At 39.1% G+C, this 26,843-nt stretch overlaps 1 protein-coding gene across 5 annotated transcripts in view; it reads left to right on the forward strand.

The window, feature by feature from the left end:
* Positions 1-1,007: 1,007 nt before the first annotated feature.
* The window catches only part of RBFOX1 (RNA binding fox-1 homolog 1), a 974,878-nt gene continuing 949,042 nt past the window's right edge, over positions 1,008-26,843 (forward strand). Inside the window, exon 1 of one of the 5 annotated variants that reach the window (XM_069733980.1) lies at positions 1,008-1,854. In XM_069733980.1, coding sequence (XP_069590081.1) covers positions 1,711-1,854 — 144 coding nt within the window. In that variant the 5' untranslated portion in view covers positions 1,008-1,710. The remainder of the gene's footprint in view (positions 1,855-26,843) is intronic. The other 4 variants (XM_069733986.1, XM_069733978.1, XM_069733987.1 and 1 more) reach the window with 4 other exon arrangements.

Consider the following 26,843-nt stretch of genomic DNA (forward strand, 5'->3'; position numbering starts at 1 on the left):
TGAAGGAGTATGAGTGTATCTGTGATACATGTTTATGTGCGATGTAAAAGTAGGTGTGCATTTGTGTGTATTGTGTTTGTATTTTTTGTGCATGAGTGTGACGTGAGTGTGTATTGTTGTAAACTTGTAGATGTATGTGTTTGTATTCTATATGTGTAATGTGAGTTTATACGGTCGAATGTATGTGTTTATTATACAGTGTTTGTCTATGTGTGTGATATGAGGAAGTCTGAATTGGTACCTGTCATTGAATGTGTGTTGTGTGTATTATGACATGCGTTTATTAACTTCACTGATGTAAAACATAACTTTACTGAATTAATTATACCTTTAATGCCAGTGATGTTTTCATCATTCCTCTGACTTTACCAAATCCTGTAGGATTCGGCCATAAACTTGATGTGATCAGATGATAACACATACAGCACACACACAGGTTATAAAATAACACCTAACCTCCCAGTGAAAGTATATAGTGTAAATCTTTCTAAACGCCTCTCCGCAAGGACACCTAAAGTAAAAAATACTTTGATCCGAGAGTCACATTCTGTTTTATTACATAAAGGTTAACTAGCCCTCCTAATGAACAATTATTACTCTATAAAACAAAAGAAAAAGAGCGCGCAAGAGTGGAATATTAATTCGAAACGTGGTCATTCTATTCACAGGGAAGAAAAAAAAAAAAGAAAAGGACATATTAAATAATAAAAAGCCAAATTTCATTTTAAAATGAAGCCTGATAGACTAATCTCTTTTAATAGACTGAATATAATACCAATTTCCAATTCTAATTGTAGCTGGAAATGGTCTCTGAAACCTTTCCGTCATTAAAAAAAAAAAAAAAAACAAGTCTGGCTTTCTCCCTGAATTGTTAACTTTACACGAGGACGGCGAAAATCTTATTCATGCAAAAATGTCAGCAAATCTCGTTGGAGGCTTTAATAAGGATAGAAAATGGGTGACGTTGGCTAACCTAAGATAAGATCTTCCATGATATCTATGTAGATGGCTTGTGGCGTAGATGAGAGAAAGGGAAAAAAAAAAGGAAATGAAAACGTGATTTGGTGCTGACTCTGCTGACCAACAGCAATGGGAAAGAAATTCTAATAGACAGTGGGTCCCAGCTGGGCAATGACATTAATTGCCTAAATCTCACGCTTGTCTGTGATGCAGCTTTCTCATTCAATCGCTTGCTCGCTCTCTCTCTCCTTCGCACTAGCTCACTCGATCTCTCTCTATTTCTCTCCACCCTCCCTGGGGATTTTAAAAATGCAGTATTTGAATTTTGGTGAGTGGTAAAGCCTCTGCCCTAGGACCCATTTGACAAATGAGAAGCCGTGCAGCATCAACACCAGCCGACTGAGCCTCAGTGAGTCAATCTCTCTGCTAGTCAGCAAGCTCCTGTTGGGAAACGTCGAGCTCCCTCTCTTCGCTGTCATTGAGGAAGTTACATTGACTCTTCATTAGGCTGCAGGCTTTTGGTTAAATCCCTCCGTTGATTTTTTTTTTTTTCACCCCACACTTTAAGCGGCTTCGGTTTTTAATTTGCCTAGTTGCCTTAGCTGACGAATGAACGCACGCTTCCAGCAGTAGGATAGCGAAGGGGAACGGAAAAAAAAAGAAGGAAAAGGACTTTTTTTCGTAACTTTAGGTCACCGAAGCTAAAAGACGATTTAAAACCTGCTGACAAGACAGGACAAACGTGCTTGCATGCTAGCCCCTTCACTTGTTCTACGTCGACTCCAGAGCAACACCATGCAGCATCCTCTGACGGGTGCAACCTGCGTGGCACTGCCGAATGTGGGCATGTGTCCACAGCTCTCTTGTGCCTTGACTTTTATGTACTTGCAGCAGGTAAGTTTCTCCTTGCTTTGCTCTCTTCTCGTTGCCGTTGCTTGCAGATGAACTTTTGGTTTGGGGGTTTACTCTTGTCTATAGAACCTATGCTGAATGTGTAATTGAACTTGATGGACCTAGGTCTTTTTTTCAACCTACGTACCTAAGTCAAAGATGGGGAAAGCAGGGCTTTTAGTGACAGCCTGGCATAGATTTGGAGCTGGAATGCCTTAGGTGGTGAGGCTAAGACACGAGTATGCTAGGATCTCAGCATCCTGCTGCACACACATTGCACGCTCCTATCCGGGAGTCATGTATCCAGCCCGCCGCTGTGCAGCACAAAGACCATAACTTGGGCAGAAGACGATAACATGCAGCCCATCCTGTTCCATTATTGCTGGGCAGTCATTCATGCTTGTGTATCTGTACATTACTTGCTGCAGTCACGGGGACGTCTTTGATTTCTGTCGAATACTAGCCAGCAATATTTTAATGAGATGTAAATGTCTCCTTTGTGAACCTGAAAAAAAAAAAAGGAAGCCTCTGTGTTACGGCTAATATCCTAATAAAAGGCAGAGCAGGGCTGTTCTTCTAGCAAAAGAGCCACCCTGCAAAGAGTTAATGCCTAGGAATGAAAGGATTGCGCCAGTGTAAGCGGTTAAAGTGTGATCTTACGCCTGATTCTGCTTCCTTTAGGCTTTGCAGCAGCAAATGCTATGTGATCTCTATCTCAGGAGGGTGTCTATTTTCTAATCTCTCCGGGTCCCGGACTGTATTCATTTCCTCACCTGCGACTTAAAAAGTCTTCACAATGGCTAGCTTTGTGCTGCGTAATCAGAAAACGCTCCTTTTACTGTTATTAAATGGTAATGACTGCCCGTGTAGTGTATGGAGAAGTATTAGCACGGGTCCCTACTTAAGGCGGTCTATGCACCAAAGTAGTGGGAGATACATAGCAAGATCCAAACTTTATCTGTAGACCGCCATGTCTGCATATGTCATCCAGGACATGCACATCATGTGCTGCAATCTTTGCTGCATTATTAGCGAGCACTGGGGTCTCCATTGGGCTCCATTGCAAAGTATATACCGGCACATGAGAAATCTATAGCAAACTGTTTATTAGATATTTATATTTTTGGTTGTAATTCTTTAAACTTGGATGTGCATCATAGGACTCAGTGGAAAGTACTGGGTCTCATCCATTTTACATTACCTGTACGATCCCATGCAGTAGTGATAAGATCCCGGCCAGCATTGAGTGTGATGCATACATGTTGTTCTAGTAAAACATCTGCACTTTTTTGGATTCAGTTATTCTTCATGCTGACTCGTAAAAATGAGAAAATGATAGATTTCTTTCCTGACATCCAGGCATTGCTACGGTTCACCTGGTGCCCTGAGTTCCCTGCCTATGCAGTGGGGTAAGGCAGTAAGCAGGGAGACAGCAGCCCTTTCTCTGCTGCCCTATGGGCTTTGTCGTCACTTTAGCCTATTATAATATATGCATGGTAAAAGATTTATGTGTACATAGATTGTGACCGTGATTTGGGAGTTCATGTTTTTGCATTCCCATTTCCAATTTGCATTTGATAAATGATAAATACATCCACTTTCTAGGATTGACTTTTTTTCCCCCCCAATAACTGGCCGTTCTTTTAACTTTTCGAGAAATCTTCCATAGATCTGTTCTGATTCTGAACATCAGATCTTTTTTTTTTTTAATTTTTTAAATTAGGTTGGCCGGAGGTTTTACCATCTTCTTTTATCTTGCTCGGTCATCTGCTTTTCTTTCATTATTTGTATATTAAGTAATATTCATTAAACGATGGAGGTGACAGGTCAGTAGGACTTTACGCGAGGGTTGGGGAGATTTCCATAGAAGCAGTTGTCTTTTAATGTCATCGTTCCGAATGCTGTGTAAACCCATTACTACAGCAGGTAAGGTGCAGAAAGCCTTAAAATGTTTCCAAAACCACTCTCCTAGTAGTTGGGTATTATTGTGACCCTCATTAACCATTTAGACTTCTTCTGGACCTGATGTGCACTTTGGGTCTTCATCCATGGTTGGACTCAGGAATGGCTAATACCAATATCATTATATCAGTGACCTATTTGATCACATATAGGTTTGATGTGTAACTCAGGAGCCTATACGCACTTCATTGACTCCATTTCCCCTATGTAATATGGAAAATTGCGATAAGGAATGCACCATTAAGACGTAAGCAATGTGCAGTAAAAAAAAAAGCCACCGATATTTACTGCCACCAGCTCCGAACGGCGTGTAAATTTTATATTTGTCCTGAATATTTTAACAGATACTTTTCGCCTTTGCCAGTAGTTTTTAACAGTTGCCTGCATTATTTATAAAGCAGGAAAATACTTGCAGACGTCAACAGGCTGCCGCTATACACGTTATTGTTACAGATAATGCCACATAAAGCACAGTGGGAGGGGGACAATATCTTTTATGGATGACAAGTTTGATGAAACACAACTAAATGTGACGAAATGACTCCAGTGGAAAAAAAATAATCTCCTATTTGCTTTATGGCCATAGGTTTATCTCAATGTAAATTATTTGAGACCTTCCGGTATGTAAGTATTATGGAAATAGATGATATTCTAGTCAACATTTTTTTTTTTTGGCCCCCGCTCCAATTAGAGTTCCTGCACTGAGAGCATCTGCATTATACATAAGATGCATGCTACAAAACGCCCTCTGAGTATAATAGCCTGATGTATATTTACAAAGGAAAACTCAATGTGGCTGCGGAAGTCGCTTTTAATATGTAGTATAGTTCTGCTTTCAAAAGAACTGCTCAGCTTTCAAGCCCACACAACTAGTTATCGTAAAAGACACCATTACTTTTATAATACATGGCTGTGTTGGGAGTCTTCTGCGATTTGTGGTGAACACTTGGAACTGCATAATGTTTACATCTATGTACATCTACGGAATAATAGTCATTCACATAATGCAGACATCCATTAAATATACACATCTAGTCAGTAATACTTATACAGTAATTATATCTCTATACAGTGATAGACATACATGTAATAATACACATCCAACCATCCCACAGTCATACAAATACACACATCCAAACAGTAATATACATGATATATCCATACAACATACACATCTATACAATAATACCCCTCCTTACAAGAATTATATCTACATACAGTGATGGACATACATGTAATAATACACATCCAAACATGCCACAGTCATACAAACGTACACATCAAACAGTAATATACATTATATATCCATACAACATACACATCTATGCAATAATACCCCTCCTTACAAGAATTATATCTACATACAGTGATGGACATACATGTAATAATACACATCCAAACATGCCACAGTCATACAAACATACACATCAAACAGTGATATACATTATATATCCATACAACATACACATCTATACAATAATACACATCCTTACATGAATTATATCTACATACAGTGATGGACATACATGTAATAATACACATCCAAACATCCCACACAGTCATACAAACATACACATCCAAACAGTAATATACATTGTACTCATCCATACAACATACACATCTATACAATAATACTCATCCTTACAAGAATTATATCTACATACAGTGATGGACATACATGTAATAATACACATCCAACCATCCCACAGTCATACAAATACACACATCCAAACAGTAATATACATTGTACTCATCCATATAACATACACATCTATACAATAATACTCATCCTTACAAGAATTATATCTACATACAGTGATGGACATACATGTAATAATACACATCCAAATATCCCACACAGTCATATAAACTTACACATCCAAACAGTAATATACATTACACTCATTCATACAACATAAACAACTATACAATAATACTTATCCTTGCAAGAAGCATACATATAAAGTGATAGACACATTAATAACACATCCAAACATTCACAGTCATACAAACATACACATACAAACAGTAATATACATTGCACACATCCGTGCAACATTTACATCTATAGAATACTTACCATTGCAAGACGTATGAATATGTAGTGATAGTCATACATGTAATTTTACACATCCAAACATCCCACACCGTCATACAAATATATACGTCCACGCAAAATATACATTATACACATCCATACAATATGTACAGTACATCCGTACAATAATACTTATCCTTACAAGAAGCATATATATATAAAATGATAGACATATTAATAATACACACCCAAACATGCCACAATCATACAAATATACATGTCCAAACAGTAATATACATTGCACACATCAACATCATATCTATCTATCTATCTATCTATCTATCTATCTATACAACAATACTTTTCCTTACGAGAAGTGTATAGGTCATACATGTAATAATACACATCCATACAACCCACTCATAAATACACACACCCTAACAGTTATATATATTGCACACATCCATACAACATATACATCTATGCGATAGCACTTATCCTTTAAAGTAGTCTATCTATCTATCTATCTATCTATCTAACGCAGTCATATAAGTATACACGACTAAACAATAATATACACTGAGCACATCAACACCTTATATATGTATATAAAATATTTCTTTATACAAGAAACATCTGTATAGAATAATACACCCCTCTTCAATAATGCACATTCATAGAGCACAACACATTAATACATTGCAGACATCCAGATAATATTTACATAAATATAATATTCCTCCATACAATATACACCTGTAGCCATCCATACAGTAATATGCTTCTCTACACTGCACATCATTCAATTACAGACATCAGTTTAATAATACACACGTGTGCACTGTGCTTACATCACATACATGCATACAGTGTACATGTTCATGCACTAATACCGCCTGCCAATAATAAAAAATAACACTATACTACACATACATGCAAACACTGGACACGATGACACAATATGCACATCTATAACTTACACATGCACACAAAAAACACTTATTTGTCAATAATACACATTCATGCACTGGACACAGCCATACTGTACAACATACACCCATGATTTACACTGCACACTAGTTGATGAAAGTCTGCCGATGCTAGTAAACTATTCACTGCACAGTTTTTTTTTTAATAGGGATTAATCTATTACTTTGCACTCTTTGTATTTTGAAAGTAAATGAAAAAAGAACTGGATGTTGTCACTTAACTACATTGTTTTCACTCTACACATTATAGCTCTGAGTTCAGAGAAATAGCACAATGCAGGAGCGGTAGCTGCAGTCCTATGCAAAAGAAAAAAAAGGGAGTTATGTCAAATGACAGTTCTGCTACATTTGTACTTTAGTTGAGTAGATCCATGGTGCACTTTGCATCACAGTGAAATAAACCTCTGCAGTACAACAAACCTACAGAAAAGAGAATATCTGACTCTGCGGCGGATTGGAATATAGTGAAAAAATAATGACTTGTCGTTATGTATCTAGATGGTTTATTTATCGATAAATAATCATGAAACTGTGTGTCTGTCCGATACCTGCATGAACGCGGCTCGGTTATGAAGTGATCACCACCTCGAGTTTTGGGACAGAAGAGCCTCTAGAATTTGCTAGTATAAAATGTTACCCACTGATGCATCTGGTGACTATTGGGGTACGGCCTATATTCCCTGGTAGTTACAAAGTTTGGAAAATTGCACTTAGCTACTTTAAAAAAATACTTTTCTTACAATGCAGAATAATCTGTTAGTGATATTAATATGTATTAGTAGGGGCAATGTTAAGGTTTCCGTGTGCACACTTTTTGCGTTGTTACCATATGTTTGTGAATGTTTAGGACTTCTGTATGACAAGTGTACAGTCACTCTTCAAGAGTTTGTTGGGCATATGTGTGTAATGAAGGTGCGATCAATCTGAGTTCACACACATCAGATCATTTATATGGTTTGTATAAGTCTGTCTGTCCGTCGCTGTATGTGCGCGTGTATGATTGTATGTATATACGTGTGGGTTTCGTTGTTTGTTTTAACACTTATATCAAAAGTGATCTTAATCGAGTTTGCTGGGTATGGTTGTGTCCTGGTTGAGTTTTCTGAATGAATCGATGTTTGCGTGCGCGGTTTTACATATTTCACATCACCTTTATGTGTTTTGTGTGATGTGTATGTTAGTATAAAGAATCTCTGCGCTTCCGTGTGATTGTGTGTGTATTGTTACCTGGCTGTATGTGTATTTGTGTGTTTATTGTAGTAGTGTTTATGTTTAGTTTTACATCTATATCACAGTATGATACTTAGTGAATTAGTTGGGTAAGTTTGTTGTGTAAGTCTGTGTATAAAGTATGTGTGTTTCCTTGTGATTGTGTATGTGTCGCTAAATGTGTGTACTTACTAAGTTAGGTGGGTATGTTTGTTGTGTATGTATGTATAAAGTATAGGTGGTGTCTTGTGACTGTGTACGTACGTGAATTTGTGTATTTCTTGTAATAGTGCTTTTGTTTAGTTTCACATCTATATCACAGTATGATACTTACTGAGTTCCTTGAGTAAGTTTGTTGCGTGTGTATGTATAAATTATATGTGTTTCCTTGTGATTGTGTATGTATCGTTATCTGTGTGTTTCTTGTAGTACTGTTTATATTTAGTTTTATATCTATATCAGAATATGATATTTACTGAGTTAGTTGGATAAGTTTGTTGTGTATGTATGTATAAAGTATATGTGCTTTCTTCTGATTGTGTATGTATGTGTATATTTCTGATTAATAGTGCTTTTGTTTAGTTTTATATCTATATCGCCATATGATATTTACTGAGTTAGGTGGCTAAATTTGCTCTGTATGTGTAAAGTATGTGTGTTTCCTTGTGACTTTGTATGTATTGCTACCTGTATAATGGTATCAACCACTGAGGACTCTCAATTCTAAATATTTTGCTACCTGTATGCATTTGTGTTTGTGTGCTTATTGCAGTAGTGTTTATGTTTAGTTTTATATCTATATCACAGTATGATACTTACTGAGTTACTTGGATAAGTTTGTTGTGTATGTATGTATAAAGTATATGTGTTTTCTTCTGATTGTGTATGTATGTGTATATTTCTGATTAATAGTGCTTTTGTTTAGTTTTATATCTATATCGCCATATGATATTTACTGAGTTGGGTGGATAAGTTTGCTCTGTATGTATAAAGTATGTGTGTTTCCTTGTGACTTTGTATGTATTGCTACCTGTATGCATTTGTATTTGTGTGTTTCTTGTAGTAGTGTTTATGTTTAGTTTTACATCTATTTCTCATTACAGTGTTTACTGAGTTAGTTGGGTTGGTTTGTTGTGTGTGTATGTATGAAGTATATCTTGTGACTGTGTATGTATGTGTATATTTGTGTGTTTCTTGTAGTACTGTTTATGTTTAGTTTTACATCTATATCACAATATGATATTTACTGAGTTATTTGGGTAGGTTTGTTGTGAATGTATGTATAACGTATGTGTATTTCCTTGTGATTGTGTATGTATCGTTACCTGTATGTATGTGTATATTTCTGTGTTTCTTGTAGCACTGTTTATGTTTAGTTTTACATCTATATCACAATATGATATTTACTGAGTTATTTGGGTAAGTTTGTTGTGTATGTATGTATAACGTATATGTGTTTCCTTGTGATTGTGCATGTATGTGTAGTTGTATATTTCTTGCAGTATGTTTAGTTTTCCATCTACATCACAATGTGATATTTTCCGAGTAAGTTGGGTTGGTTTGAGTATGTCTGTTTATATGAATGCATCTATGCTTGTGTGTGTGTAGAATGTATTTATTTTGTCATATTCCAAGTCCATACACCTAGTTATTTGTTTTTTCCTGTATATCATAACATGATCCCACCCAACCGCCATACTATAAAACCAGAATACAAGTCAATGCTCACGTAAGAGAACACTTTTTCAGATGTATCAGTAGTTGCTTTGCTGCAGCTAATAACCATAGTAATATTTTGCTAGATACCTATTTACTAGTAAGAAAGCAATGTTTTGTTACAGGTTGCTCGAAGCATTCGTTTTAGCCAGTGGTCAAATTGCCATCTGCTCAAGTTGACTCCGATAAGTTATCTTACAGTGGGCCGTGCCCTTGTCAACGTGCTCGAACTGTTCATTTGTGCTCCTCTCTTAATGATGATACATGGGGGTTTATTTTTCAAAACGAAGTCATCCGTAATCTGGGAATAATTTAGCTTAAAATGGAGACATTGCTCAAGGTGGACGGACGCACTTAGATCGAAAGCAATTGAACTAAAACTTCTGGATCAACTTTTTTTTTTTTTTTTTTTAATTAGAAAGTAGCCCGCAGTAGATCATTAATGGCGTCAGTGACTGGTCATCCTTAAGTGCTTAAACAGTAGAAAATTGGCATTTGTGAAGTGCTGGGCTTGCAGAAATAGGTATCAGCTGTGCTGGCCGATGGCCCTAAGGAAATGAAGAGCAGTCGAGCTGTTGGCCGTGTTCTCTAAATAGTGCGCAATAAGTCAATCGGCGTCTTCAGTAATTTGATGTCCTTGCTGCGTAATAAGTCAATGTAAAATATTAGGTTTAGAAAGATACTTAAAATGTGGCGTTTGTTTACTAAATGCAAAAAACGATTTCGGAATAATTTATTGTAGATCGGAATAAATGATGAATGACTAATTCTAGATTTTATCGGAAATGTTCGGAGGTTAAATGATAGGTATATAATCAGAGGGATAACCTGTGCCTGTATATTAATACAAGGCTATACCATGCTTCCTTTGTAAGCTACCGCTATCAGCATGCAGACAGATCTGTCATATGATGATTCGTAAGACTTTCGAGCTGTGTCTCCAGAAGAGCCTTGTGCCGCAGGAACATAATCACTGCGGCAATTCACCTAAAATGTGCACCCATATGTCGGAGAGAGCTTACTCTGCAATCGGCTGTAGCCGTCTATGGTGGAAGTGCTGCATGTGGTATCTGCACTGCAGTCTGATGATGCTGCAGGCAGATTGCCATTCCCAGATGATAGGGATGCTGCCTGGAATCTCAGCAGTGACGTGCCAGATGGGAAAAACCCCAACCATCCCCCCTCCCGGCAACTGTGATCTCATGCAGCACAAAATGCAACTCCAAACAGGGTCTGTGGGACACAGGACCGTCATCATGGCGGTGGGCACTTGCCCTAAGCTTGAACTGGAGAGCAGCTCAATAGATCATGCTGTGATAACTGGATGCGATTACATAACCATGGCTGATAATAGAAGCCGCACATCCACAGTGAGAAAAAACTCAGAGGCTCTTTATCTGGAATTCACTAACATCATGTTGGACATTGTATTGAGGAACAACAGTGAGAAACACAGAGGGGGTATACAGACGTGTGAGACGCAAGGCTGGTTGGAAGTGGCGATCTCGTCGTCACAAATTGTCACTCACTGTAACCTTCATATGTAAAAAAAAGGGACAAAACAATATGTTGATGATGAAGATAGAAAGATAAGAGATAGATAGATAATAGATAGAAAATAGATAGATAGATAGATGATAGATAATAGATAGATAAATAGATAGATAGATAGATAGATAATAGATAGATAGATAATAGATAGATAGATAGATAGATAATAGATAGATAGATTATAGATAGATAGATAGATAATAGATAGATAGATAGATAGATAGATAGATAGATGATAGATAGATAGATAGATGATAGATAGATAGATTATAGATAGATAGATAGATAGATGACAGATGGATAGATTATAGATAGATAGATGATAGATAGATGATAGATAGATAGATAGATAGATGACAGATGGATAGATTATAGATAGATAGATGATAGATAGATTATAGATAGATAGATAGATAGATGACAGATGGATAGATTATAGATAGATAGATGATAGATAGATGATAGATAGATGATAGATAGATAGATAGTAGTGACGAGCGAACATGCTCGGATTAGGTGTTATTTGAGCACACTCTGGTGTTATCCGAGTATATTGGGCGTGCTCAGCTAATTTGTTTGAGTCCCGGCGGCTGCATGCTTGGCGGCTGTTAGAGAGCCTCAACACATGCACGGATTGCCTAACAAATAGGAATCCCCACATGTGTTTAGGTTGTCGAACAGCTGCTAATTATGCAGCCGCTGGGACCTGAACATATTACCTGAGCACGCCCAAGATACTCGGATAACACCTTATCGGTGCATGTGCGTCCATCACTAATTGATAGATGATAGATAATAGATAGATACATACTAGATAGATAGGATAGATGATTGATGATAGATAAATGATAGATAGATAGATAGATAGATAGATAGATAGATAGATAGATAATAGATAGATAGATAGATAGATAGATTAGATAGATAGATAGATAGATAGATAATAGATAGATGATAGATAATAGGATATAGATAGATAGATAATATATAGATATATAACAGATATATAGATAGCTAGATAGATAGATAGTTGATAGATAGATAAATAAAAGATAGATAGATAGATAGAATATAGATATAACAGATAGATAAATAGTAGATAGATAGATAATAAATATAACAGAGATAGATAGATAGATAGATAGATAGATAGATAGATAGATAGATAGATAGATAGAAAGATAGATAGATAGATAGAAAGATAGATAATAGATAGATAGATAGATAGATAGATAATAGATAGATATATAACAGATAGATAGATAGATAGATAGATAGATAGATAGATACTGTAGATCGATAGATAGATAGATAACAGATAGATAGATAACAGATAGATATATAACAGATAGATAGATAGACAGATAGATAGATAGACAGATAGATATATAACAGATAGATAGATAGATAGATAGATAGATAGATAGATAGATAGATAGATAGATATGACAGTTCAGGTGGACAGAAATAAAACAGAAAGACAAGAGGTAGATAATAGAAGAGAGAAGGACAGATATCAGAAAAAGGCAAAAGTTAAGAGATGACAATAGAGATAATATAGATGTGTAAATATTGATAGAGACAGTAGAAATACAGACAGAAAGGTGAAAAGAGAGATTAATCTGTAGACACAGGGATACATAGACCAAAAGATAGACAGAGTGATATAGAGGGGATGGTGAATTCTATATATTATTGTATATATCCGTTGGCCACACATTGGACCTGCCGTGACTGCTGATGGAGATTGGAATATTGCTGTAATGAAATGACGGCAATCCACTATACATGGGATGTGAATGGCCGCAGCCTGTTACACAGTAATTATTTTGCATACAATGAATAAGTGAAGACATATTTTTTCGCAGCACATTGTACACAGTGCCATTTTCACATGAGAAATGTCAGCGCTTTGCCTACTTGAGTGAAAAGGAGTCCACATTACCACAAATGCTCATTCGCCATCTGTTTTCCTTACAGCTGGGCCTTGACGGATGGTCCGGGGCAGGGAGGAGATGTTTTTGTTTTGTTTTCTGATTAATGTAACTGCTGTACAGTAGACATTGTGAAAGGCAAGCAACTGCTCGGCATTCACTAACACACAAGCATATTGTCTGACAAACGATGCTCTGTACATGTGCAGCATTGTGTGATGTGGGTCCACGCCGCCTCTCACCAGAGGGGGCAGTGTGGGGCTCATGAACAGCTTTGCTGCTTAGGGGAACATATAGTCTGTGTGTGACTGTAGCATCTGGACCGTCCCTAAATGACATGAGAGGGATTTCCATGAGTGTTTTCTGCCTTTAATGATATGCATTCTTTTTAATCTGGTTACATCTTTGTTTTACATTTTACAATAATAAAACACAAAACGCAATACATTATTATGGTGCAAAATCAAATCAGCATCCAAAATCATGATAAGGATTTTATTTGCAAAGCTGTATGGAAATGTGGATTTTAGCTGATTTTTTTATTTTATTATATAGCGCGATTAATTCCGCAGCGCTTTATAGACATCATCATCACTGTCCCTATTGGGGCTCACAATCTAAATTCAATATCAGTATGTCTTAGGAATGTGTGAGGAAACTGGAGAACCTGGAGAAAATCCACACAAACACGGGGAGAACATACAAACTCCTTGCAGATATTCTGCTTGGTTGGATTTGAAACCAGGACTCCAGCGCTGCAAAGCTGCAACACCAAGCGATGAGCCACTATGCTGATGATACACATATATACTGTAATTTTCAGACTATAAGACGCACTTTTTCTCTCTAAAATTTGGGGGAGAATGAGGCACGTCTTATTGTCTGATTGTGGCTTACTGTAAGGAGTCGGGTGATTCTCCAGGCGCTGGGCTGGGAGGAGAAGGTGTTTGGTGCAGTGACGCTGCTGTGCGATGCTATGAGTCCTGGAGCTCCGCTGACATTATGTGAAACCCCAGAGCCCCCGCACTTACAAGGTTTCAATGCGGTGGCACCAGAAAATTGGCTCCTGAGGTCGAAATCTGCGGATTCACCGCCTCCGGTAGCCATTTTCCCGGAGTTCACCGCATTGATATCATGGAAATGCAAGGGTCTTTGGGCTTTCAAATAATGTCAGCAAAGCCCCTGCCCCACAGAACACCCCCTACTACCAGCCTGGGATGAAACTCGCAGCATCACCGGTGCGTCTTATAGTCCAAAAAATACGTCAAAAATTAACACAAAATCACAAACAATGCTAGATACAAAGTTGTTCCATTGATCCAAGTCTTTAATTTGCAACTTGCTTCTCTGGTTAAGTATCGTTTATTGCCTGAAATGTATTGTGCCTCACTGTAACTTCATATCCTCCACATTTCAAAAACAGACAAGCCAAGCCAAAGGTTATCACAAAAATAGTAATATTGGTATTCACCAAAACAAAACCATATTATTTATCTGGAGTGCAGAGGTAACAGTTGCATCTGAACCCTAGCATCGAAAGCAGCACAAAGGCTCCCTTGGCCACATAAGAAAACTTCATAGTAAGTCAGGTTCCCGCTTACGATTAAGCAATGGTTTCCAGAATCTTAAGATTACAAATCTTAGTTGTAGGGGATAATTCCTCCTTGATATGCTGCAGCACATAGGCTCCATATAGACATTTTTATATCAACTACTGATATATGACACTTGTAGTTAAAAGACTATGATACCATGACCAGAGCCTGGAAGGAGTTAGAACTAGCAATATGAACTCAATAAATGCATCCCTATGGTATTAATCACATATAAATCTCCATGAAGCCTCATTCTAACGTCTGTGATGTTTCTCATATGGACCATTGTTCATCAGTGTTTTTGTTCAGATTTTCATTAGCATTTGGTCAGAGTGTCAGTTCTATCAGTGCTTGGTCAGAGAGTCAGTTCTTACCATCAGTGTTTAGTCAGCATTAGTTCTTACCATCAGTGTTTGGTCAGAGAGTCAGTTCTTACCATCAATGTTTGGTCAGAGAGTCAGTTCTTACCATCAGTGTTTGGTCAGAGAGTCGGTTCTTACCATCAGTGTTTGGTCAGAGAGTCAGTTCTTATGATCAGTGTTTGGTCAGAGTGTCAGTTCTTACCATCAGTGTTTGGTCAGAGAGTCAGTTCTTACCATCAGTGTTTGGTCAGAGAGTCAGTTCTTACCATCAGTGTTTGGTCAGAGTGTCAGTTCTTACCATCAGTGTTTGGTCAGAGTGTCAGTTCTTACCATCAGTGTTTGGTCAGAGTGTCAGTTCTTACCATCAGTGTTTGGTCAGAGAGTCAGTTCTTACCATCAGTGTATTATTCAGAGTGTCAGTTCTTATGATCAGTGTTTGGTCAGAGTGTCAGTTCTTACCATCAGTGTTTGGTCAGAGAGTCAGTTCTTACCATCAGTGTTTGGTCAGAGAGTCAGTTCTTACCATCAGTGTTTGGTCAGAGTGTCAGTTCTTACCATCAGTGTTTGGTCAGAGTGTCAGTTCTTACCATCAGTGTTTGGTCAGAGAGTCAGTTCTTACCATCAGTGTATTATTCAGAGTGTCAGTTCTTACCATCAGTGTTTGGTCAGAGTGTCAGTTCTTACCATCAGTGTTTGGTCAGAGAGTCAGTTCTTACCATCAGTGTATTAGTCAGAGAGTCAGTTCTTACCATCAGTGTTTGGTCAGAGTTTCAGTTCTTACCATCAGTGTTTGGTCAGAGAGTCAGTTCTTACCATCAGTGTTTGGTCAGAGTGTCAGTTCTTACCATCAGTATTTTAGTCAGAGTGTCAGTTCTTACCATCAGTGTTTTGTCAGAGTTTTAGCTCATGCCATCAGAGTTTGGTCAGAGTCTCAGTTCTTACCATTAGTATTTGGTCAGAAAGTCAGTTATTTCCATCAGTTTTTGGTCAGATTGTTAGTTCTTACCATCAGTGTTTTGTCAGAGAGTCAGTTCTTACCATCAGTGTTTGGTCAGAGTGTCTGTTCTTACCATCAGTGTTTGGTCAGAGTGTCTGTTCTTACCATTAATATTTGGTCAGAGAGTCAGTTCTTACCATTAGTATTTGCTCATAGTGTCAGTTCTTACCATCAGTGTTTTGTCAGAGAGTCAGTTCTTACCATCAGCATTGGTCAGAGCGTTAGTTAAAGCCATCAGTGTTTGGTCAGAGTGTCAGTTCTTACTATTAGTATTTGGTCAGAAAGTCAGTTCTTTCCATCAGTGTTTGGTCAGAGTGTTGGTTCTTTCCATCAGTGTTTGATCTGAGTGCCAGATCTTACCATCAGTGTTTGGTCAGAGAGTCAGTTCTTGCCATCAGTGTTGGGTCAGACAGTCAGTTCTTTCCATCAGTGTTTGATCTGAGTGCCAGGTCTTACCATCGGTGTTTGGTCAGAGAGTCAGTTCTTGCCATCAGTGTTTGGTCAGACAGTCAGTTCTTGCCATCAGTGTTTGGTCAAAGAGTCAGTTCTAACCATCAGTGTTTGATCAGACAGTCAGTTCTTACCATCAGTGTTTGGTCAGAGAGTCAGTTCTTGCCATCAGTGTTGGGTCAGACAGTCAGTTCTTGCCATCAGTGTTTGGTCAGAGAGTCAGTTCTTACCATCAGTGTTTGATCAGACAGTCAGTTCTTACCATCAGTGTTGGGTCAGACAGTCAGTTCTTACCATCAGTGTTGGGTCAGACAGTCAGTTCTTACCATCAGGGTTTGGTCAGAGAGTCAGTTCTTACCATCAGTGTTTGGTCAGAGAGTCAGTTCTTACCATCAGTGTTGGGTCAGACAGTCAGTTCTTACCATCAGTGTTGGGTCAGACAGTCAGTTCTTACCATTAGTGTTGGGTCAGACAGTCAGTTCTTACCATCAGGGTTTGGTCAGAGAGTCAGTTCTTACCATCAGGGTTTGGTCAGAGAGTCAGTTCTTACCATTAGTGTTGGGTCAGACAGTCAGTTCTTACCATCAGGGTTTGGTCAGAGAGTCAGTTCTTACCATCAGGGTTTGGTCAGAGAGTCAGTTCTTACCATCAGTGTTGGATCAGACAGTCAGTTCTTACCATCAGGGTTTGGTCAGAGAGTCAGTTCTTACCATTAGTGTTGGGTCAGACAGTCAGTTCTTACCATCAGTGTTTGGTCAGAGAGTCAGTTCTTACCATCAGTGTTTGGTCAGAGAGTTAGTTCTTACCATCAGTGTTTGGTCAGAGAGTCAGTTCTTACCATCAGTGTTTGGTCAGAGAGTCAGTTCTTACCATCAGTGTTTGGTCAGAGAGTCAGTTCTTACCATCAGTGTTGGGTCAGAGAGTCAGTTCTTACCATCAGTGTTGGGTCAGAGAGTCAGTTCTTACATTAAGTGTTTGGTCAGAGAGTCAGTTCTTTCCATCAGTTTTAGTCAGAGAGTCAGTTCTTACCATCAGTGTTGGGTCAGAGAGTCAGTTCTTACCATCAGTGTTTGGTCAGAGTGTCAGTTCTTACCATCAGTGTTTGGTCAGAGAGACAGTTCTTACCATCAGTGTTTGGTCAGAGTGTCAGTTCTTTCCATCAGTGTTTGGTCAGAGAGTCAGTTCTTTCCATCAGGGTTTGGTCAGAATGTCAGTTCTTACCATCAGTGTTGGGTCAGAGAGTCAGTTCTTACCATCAGTGTTTGGTCAGAGAGTCAGTTCTTACCATCAGTGTTGGGTCAGAGAGTCAGTTCTTACCATCAGGGTTTGGTCAGAATGTCAGTTCTTACCATCAGTGTTTGGTCAGAGAGTCAGTTCTTACCATCAGTGTTTGGTCAGAGAGTCAGTTCTTACCATCAGTGTTTGGTCAGAGAGTCAGTTCTTACCATCAGTGTTTGGTCAGAGAGTCAGTTCTTACCATCAGTTTTAGTCAGAGAGTCAGTTCTTACCATCAGTGTTTGGTCAGAGAGTCAGTTCTTACCATCAGTGTTGGGTCAGAGAGTCAGTTCTTACCATCAGTGTTGGGTCAGAGAGTCAGTTCTTACCATCAGTGTTTGGTCAGAGAGTCAGTTCTTTCCATCAGTTTTAGTCAGAGAGTCAGTTCTTACCATCAGTGTTGGGTCAGAGAGTCAGTTCTTACCATCAGTGTTGGGTCAGAGTGTCAGTTCTTACCATCAGTGTTTGGTCAGAGAGTCAGTTCTTTCCATCAGTTTTAGTCAGAGAGTCAGTTCTTACCATCAGTGTTGGGTCAGAGAGTCAGTTCTTACCATCAGTGTTTGGTCAGAGAGTCAGTTCTTTCCATTAGTTTTAGTCAGAGAGTCAGTTCTTACCATCAGTGTTGGGTCAGAGAGTCAGTTCTTACCATCAGTGTTGGGTCAGAGTGTCAGTTCTTACCATCAGTGTTGGGTCAGAGTGTCAGTTCTTACCATCAGTGTTTGGTCAGAGAGTCAGTTCTTTCCATCAGTGTTTGGTCAGAATGTCAGTTCTTACCATCAGTGTTGGGTCAGAGAGTCAGTTCTTACCATCAGGGTTTGGTCAGAATGTCAGTTCTTACCATCAGTGTTGGGTCAGAGAGTCAGTTCTTACCATCAGTGTTTGGTCAGAGAGTCAGTTCTTACCATCAGTGTTTTGTCAGAGAGTCAGTTCTTACCATCAGTGTTTGGTCAGAGAGTCAGTTCTTACCATCAGTTTTAGTCAGAGAGTCAGTTCTTACCATCAGTGTTTGGTCAGAGAGTCAGTTCTTACCATCAGTGTTGGGTCAGAGAGTCAGTTCTTACCATCAGTGTTGGGTCAGAGAGTCAGTTCTTACCATCAGTGTTTGGTCAGAGAGTCAGTTCTTACCATCAGTTTTAGTCAGAGAGTCAGTTCTTACCATCAGTGTTTGGTCAGAGAGTCAGTTCTTACCATCAGTGTTGGGTCAGAGAGTCAGTTCTTACCATCAGTGTTTGGTCAGAATGTCAGTTCTTACCATCAGTGTTGGGTCAGACAGTCAGTTCTTTCCATCAGTGTTTGGTCAGAGAGTCAGTTCTTACCATCAGTGTTGGGTCAGAGAGTCAGTTCTTACCATCAGGGTTTGGTCAGAATGTCAGTTCTTACCATCAGTGTTTGGTCAGAGAGTCAGTTCTTTCCATCAGTGTTTGGTCAGAATGTCAGTTCTTACCATCAGTGTTGGGTCAGAGAGTCAGTTCTTACCATCAGGGTTTGGTCAGAATGTCAGTTCTTACCATCAGTGTTGGGTCAGACAGTCAGTTCTTTCCATCAGGGTTTGGTCAGAGAGTCAGTTCTTACCATCAGTTTTAGTCAGAGAGTCAGTTCTTGCCATCAGTGTTTGATCAGTGATTTTCTCATATGAATAAAATAGTGAAATCAATCGCAAAGTTTCTCCGATTCATTGCAGTGTTAATCACAACCAATATACGCACAACACACTGATGCCATCCATGTTTTGTCCCAGAGCATGCTGCATTAAAATACACACACTATTAACTCCTAAAGCTCCTCAAACGATAATGCTTTGAATGCGTTTCTTATTTCACTATAGATCTGTGTTGTATTGATGACCTATCTACAGGATAGCAGATGGCTAGAGGTGCGACACTCGGCGCCCCATCTGTTTTTTTGCTATGGTACTGAAGCGACTCTTTTCAGAGTGTTGTGGTCAGTGTAGCTCGTTGCCGGCTACTGCAGCACAGCTCCTATTGTATTGCATAAAAGATGTTCTGCAGTAGCTGTCAATGACTGGCAGTGGCCATCACTCTTTGATTGGTGCAGCGTGCCCAGTGTTTTCGCATTTTTTCCCTAGGTTCATAAAACAGATCCTCTAGGATCTAAGAAGACTGCAGTATTATAAATTTTCCGTGGGACATCGGGGGTCCGTTTCCCGATTTTTGTATTGGAGCTTCCAGTTACATTTCGGTGCAGTACATTGTGTCTGCCGTATCGTGCACACACTCGGGGGGCCGGGGTTCAGCATTTTTACCTGCCCTATGGGCTGAGTCTGAACGCTCGGCTTGTGCGGCAGCAGCTTTCTGCTCATTGCAATGCAGTGCATAGAGCCGGGATATTTTTTATAGTCTTCAATATAAGTGGCTTTATTGTATTATTTACCAAGCAAAGATAAAGTTGTTTTCTTTTTCCTCCTCACACGCCGCGCTTTATTTTATTACATGGTTTTTTTTTTGTTTGCCACATAATGTACACAAAGAAAGTCTATTGTGCTGTCTATGTCTTAAGCTTTAGTAAAATCCTGCAGGCTTTGAGGTGGAGAAAAGAAAAAAAGAAGTGACAATGGCTTTCTGCAACAGAGTATATCACTTTGCATTAAGAGACGTAATGACATTAGCGAGAGCTGAAGCTGAACCTTTCCATATGAAAAGATCCCTAAAGGTCTGCAGTCTTTTCAAGGCACTGGTGAAATTGATTTATCAGTTTGAAATTGAAGTATTTAATGCATTGGATTCTCTTGAGGAAATTATGCCATTCCTCTGCTAGCATCTCTCATTTACCTCCTGACTAGACCAATGCACAATCATTTCACTTCTTTTGCATTATATTCCCTTTCCTGGCACCGCTGTAAACTTAATTAGACAAAAACTCGACTTATGAGCTGAGAGAAAGGGCTATTAATATTATGCAGCATTGAGGTTCAGCGTCAGTGTATTTCTTAATTTGTGCTAGGATAAAAAAAAAAAATAACGAAATTGGATCATCAGAACCAATCCTCGGGAGGATGTCATTAAAATCTTTCAACGCGGAGGTGTCCGCTTGGAAACATTAGGCATCCGGGGTCCTTAAAGGGTATACACATCTGTGCGACTGAAAATCTGGTCCTACATGTCTGCAATAAATCAGATTTGTGCAATTACAACCTAACGGTTTATTCGCAAGAGTCAGATATGTTGTAGATATTTAGGCAAAAATAAGCAATCTTCTTCATACATCTGAATGTGATTCACAAGGATTTTTGTAGGCCAAACCCAAATGAATGAGAATTTGTGGACATTTTTGTAACAAACCTGCCATGTGTGAATGTACTTTTAGGTCGAATTCAGATGTACGTAAAACACTGTCCATGTCTGGACCATGGTGGACAGACTGGCCTCAGGTCTCCAGACCCAAGCTCAAAAACATCATACATTATTGTCTGTACACAGACCATGCTTCTTGGACACTTAAATGTTAGTGCAGATGTGACTATTTCCCTTTCGAAAAGCCAGCACCTTAACAAAGTGGCCAGTTGAGATCTGATGTCGGTGGTCGAACACATAAGAGCATGGTGGACAGACTGGCCTCAGGTCTCCAGACCTAAGCTCAAAAACCTCATACATATATATTGTCTGTACACAGACCATGCTTCTTGGACACTTAAATGTTAGTGCAGATGTGACTATTTCCCTTTCGAAAAACCAGCACCTTAACAAAGTGGCCAGTTGAGATCTGATGTCGGTGGTCGAACACATAAGAGCATGGTGGACAGACTGGCCTCAGGTCTCCAGACCTAAGCTCAAAAATCTCATACATTATTGTCTGTACACAGACCATGTTTCATGGACACTTGAATTTTAGTGCAGATGTGACTATTTCCCTTTCGAAAAGCCAGCACCTTAACAAAGTGGCCAGTTGAGATCTGATGTCAGTGGTCGAACACATAAGAGCATGGTGGACAGACTGGCCTCAGGTCTCCAGACCTAAGCTCAAAAACCTGATATATATTGTTGTCTGTACACAGACCATGTTTCATGGACACTTGAATTTTAGGCGCAGATGTGATTACTTCCCTTTAGAAAAGCCAGCACCTTAACAAGGTGACCAGTTGAGATCTGATGTCGGTGGTCGAACACATAAGATTTAGAGCAAATCTTACTGAAATAAACTAGATCTGTTAATGATCAATGGAGATTCCAATGCTAACATTCAATGCACATGACAACAGATACACAAATATTTTCGATAGCTTTCCTCCACAGGCTATATTGTGTTCTCTGCGTTCCTGGAGACCGTAGACATTTGTCATTCTTTCCGAGAGAAGGATGTTGGAGAGCAGAAGGAGCCATCAAAACTGAGTAGCATTGTATATATGTGTAACAACTCTGTGCTGGAAGCCATGGGCAGGGCTCATCAGTAGTCAATCTCTGGCTGCCAGTTATAGGTTTCACTTGCTCTGGTTCTCTCCTACTTCTCTGATAGAGTCTGCTTATTTCTGTCTTTGACCCCAGCTTGTGTTTTGACTACCCAACTGCCTCTTGATTTTTCTCAAGCTATCTAGCTATTTTCTGCCAGCCCACTCCACCGGCCCACTTCTACTCCATTGACGCAATGCAGGGAACCTTGCCCGAACCCTGTATAAGTTTTAAGAGTGAACGACATGGTTCCACTGGGTCCTGATTGATGGAATGCCTTGTGGAAATCCTGAATTTTGCCTTACTAAGAGCTTTCAGTCTATTACTGACAGTGCTTTGTTACAGATGTTTTATCTGAAACATCGAGTGAAAATGAATTCTATGAGAATATGATAATATACTCTTTCTTATCATGTGGTTCATAAGGCCACCATGCACATTAAGTGAAAGATTATGCTGCTTTTTTTTTTCTATGGCTAGGTACCAAACAGAAAATGTTTGATCGTTAGTGTGATCAGGGCTAGTTTTCCGCACTTTATTTATACAAAAATATAAATTGTGATCTAATTATTTTGCTGATTGTGACATTTGTATGGAGCAAAGGAAAAGTAAAAAAATTACACATTGTTAAAAACCTGATTCTACAGTAGATTTATGCAGCCTCGGACTGGCCCATAGGGTAACAGGGGAATTCCCCAGTGGGCCCCGTGCAGATCTTGGCTCCCAACCCCACTGTATGGCAGTACTTGGCATAATTCACTCTGTACAGAAGAAAGCAGCATTTCATCATTCATTAACCAAACTACCCAGTTTATTATATAGAGATATAGGTAAATTTGTGAACGAGGGCAATGCAATATTTGTATGCAGGTGAAAAGTATTTGCCCCCCCAGAGTCAATGTTACTGGTGGGCCCTTGGTACCCCAGTCGAACACTGGATCTATGCCTTATGAAAACTAATGAGGTGATGTCTATGGGTACCGTCTTCACATTTCCTTTGCGTAAAGGGGTTGTCTTTGTTTGAGAACAAAGCCTACACTCACTCTATGTCATTCATGACATATATGTGGTCATGTGCCTAATAGACCCACGTGGCTTGCCTAAAATCACTTCTATTAAGAGAAGCCAGATGGGACCAGTGGGCACTGTAGTTGCCTGCTTTCATGGGGTCATACCTCCGCTCGCACAGGCAATACCAGGGAATTGTAGCACGCTGTCATGATTTAGAAATCTGCAGTCACACAGATAGACTGCAGGCTTTGATTTCACACCTGGGCAACCTCTTTGAATTTCCTATGTGACCAATTCAATGATGCTTGAAGGTGGGAGGAAAGATATATATCTTGGTACCGTGTTAGCCAGTAGGTAGAAAAATATTTAGAATTGAGAGTCCTCAGTGGTTGATACCTTTCAATGGCTAACTGGAAAGATGGTAACAAATTGCAAGCTTTCGAGACTACACAGGTCTCTTCATCAGGCAAAGATGGGAGGTCATTCCTTCGCATGGCCTACAAGGATGCCGACACCCAGCTTTAGGGTTTGCCTGACTAATGCCAGGATTTGTTACATAACTGGTACATTTCAATCACAACGTTAATACCATCAGGAACTTAAAATGATGTCTACAGATCATTTACACGCAATACATAGTATATTAGTCAGACCTCGCGGAAGGTTTTATCATTGTCATGAATGGATCCATCCAAGATTTCATATCTAACGGCATCTGCAAATATGGAAGGGCAAAACATCATCATTCCCCAAAACAAAATATATCCATATATTGGATGAGTCAAGTTTTGGTGACAAATACATAGACGCACGTATACATTTATATGCCGTATAACTAAAATAAAAAATGGAAAATTTGGGGGTAGAAAAATGGGAACATTTTCACTAATATTACAGGGGGCTTCGGATCCAGACTTAACGATGCATTTGCCCTTATGTTTTTTTTTACAACCATTTCCAGTTCTATGAGCTCCAGAATGTGCTGAAAATAAATTAATGAGTAAAAAAATAAAAAAAATAAATGCAAATACGTCTCATTTTGATGCATTTCACCATGGAGCCTGCATTACAGAGATCCGTCCCGATGTAATGTGCAGATTCCTTTCTACAGAATCAGGTGAAAGAAGTTTTTTTTTTTTTTTTGGGTAATTGTGAAAAGATAATAAGCAGGCAGGCTTTCTTCTCTCTCCGAGCGAGGCACTACTCTGTCTCAGTTGTAACATAACTGCACAGCTCAGTTAATGCACCGTGGCAGGAGGAGGAAAAAATGGTCTCTCTCTTGTCAGAAGCCAAGTTATTTACTTTCAAAGGCTGACAGAATAGCACTGCAGGGGCTTCATTTATTTCCATTCAGAATGTCATTATTGGGTAATACGGAGTGACTCCTTCATGCAGTTTGGGCTTATTCTTATAATCTTTATTATTCTCCAACACTTAAGTGTTTATTTACACCCTAGGTGTCAGAAGAACCTGCCATGCAACGAGAACCTCTCCCGTTAATGTTCGCTTGCTCGCTTTGTAAATATTTTTGCGTTGAACAGAAGATTTCTTATCGAACCGGTTGGTTAAGCGTACGAATGAATCAAGCGCTATAAATGGGAATTTACTTGCACATAGACAGCTGAAAAACATGAAGCACCAACAAAAATATTCAAATTTGAGACTCTCAAATTCTAATATTTTTATTTTTGCAGATATATTTTTCCTGATGCACCAGCAAGCATTTATGACCCATCCACATGTCCCATAATGTTTGTGTGGGGTGACAGCATCTGATCCATCTCATGAAAATAATGTACCAATGTAGCAATACCCATCATGGCCACTGCGGGGCGCTATAATGCACCTGTATGACTTACATAGCAGCCCGTATTTAAAGTAAATGAGAACTGGCAAAAGGCATACAAATGTCATGTGGTCATCTCTTCTGACAGCAGCCTAAATGAAGGCAAAGTGACCCTGAATCCAGCAATGTATCACTCAGTTTGCCGGGTGCAGCCATTCTAACACAATCAGAGCTTTTAGATGTAGAATGCAGCAGAGCTGATGTAGCTAACCCCGCCCACCAAGGCTCTGCATTTACATCATCTACAGACAGTGAGCTGCTTATCACGGGAGGGGCGGAGTCAGACAAGTGTTTGTGTGCCAGTTAGTCATGGCAATGATAATGTCCTAGTGATAAAACCTTTACTGTACATCAGTGTTCCCCAACTCCGGTGCTCAAGAGCCACCAACAGGTCATGTTTTCAGTATTACCTTAGTATTGCACAGGTGATAATTGCATCACATGCACAGGCAATAATTCCATCACCTGTGAAATAGTAAGGAAATCCTGAAAACATGACCTGTTGGACCAGAGTTGGGGAACACTGCTGTACATAAACAACAGAACACAGCCTGACATGTGACACATTGTTGAATTCCACGATTTAACCCCTTACTCATTCACACATTGCAAAAACCTTGTGGCGTATTCCCTTGTACACCACTAACTTTTATCTTTTATGTTTCTGGATTTAACACTTGTTGGTGCATTATAATGAACACCGTAACATATCATGGACTGCATGAGTAATACCAGATAACAAGCCCCCTCTGATACATCATGTGTCCAAACCGTGGTTGGCTTTACCCTTTCATTCCCTGCCCCATTCACCATCAGTCTCCCTTTTCTTTGATACTGTATTGAACCCTTGACATGAAGCCATCACATTTTGATTACATTGTTGCTCTTTTTAGGGTCACAACAATGTACCTAAAACTGAACAATTAAAGCAAGCACTGCTATGTATCTTAACTGTTTGTGATCAGCGTTTGTGCTTCACCATGCAGTAGGTTTCCCGCAGTTCTGCGTCTTCCCACAGATGACACTTTGTAATATTAGCAATGAGTTGAGCTCAAGTAGAATTTCGGCTGTGCCACGTTTCAGTATAAAGGCTTCCAATCTGTGTATAAAATGTATTATTCCCGATTAATTCTGGCTAATCAGTCCAATAAAACGCTTCAATGTCTGCTTCACTCGGGAAATAATGAGATTAAGGAGGGATCCTGAGGTCTCGTGTTTTTATCTCTCTATTCTGAAATTCTTTAATACGTGACTGTAATCAATAAACAAGTGTCGAAACCCAACAGACCTCGTTTGACAAAGTGCATCATTGTATCTGAAGACCTGTCTGTTTTCGGTTGATGTGTCTTTTTATTTCCCAGCATGGTTCTGGTGTAAACTATATTACCATTTTCCTACATGCTTTGTTGTCAATTACTTTTCAGAATTATTTTTTTTTCTTTATCATTATTGTTATTTTCCTCGTTATCCTGCAGAATAAATTTCCATGTAGTGATGATACGCCACTTGCGCTCACTGTAGCAGTGACATCAAAGGGAACATGCAAATTTATTTTAGTCGCCTAGTTATTTAACATGTATGGCTATGTAATGCATCAAAATGGGCAGACATGCAGCGATGTAACTGGGAAGACACGCAGTGATGGAACTAGGCA

The sequence above is a fragment of the Ranitomeya imitator genome, chromosome 7 (assembly GCF_032444005.1).
Source record: "Ranitomeya imitator isolate aRanImi1 chromosome 7, aRanImi1.pri, whole genome shotgun sequence".
Lineage (NCBI taxonomy): Eukaryota > Metazoa > Chordata > Amphibia > Anura > Dendrobatidae > Ranitomeya > Ranitomeya imitator.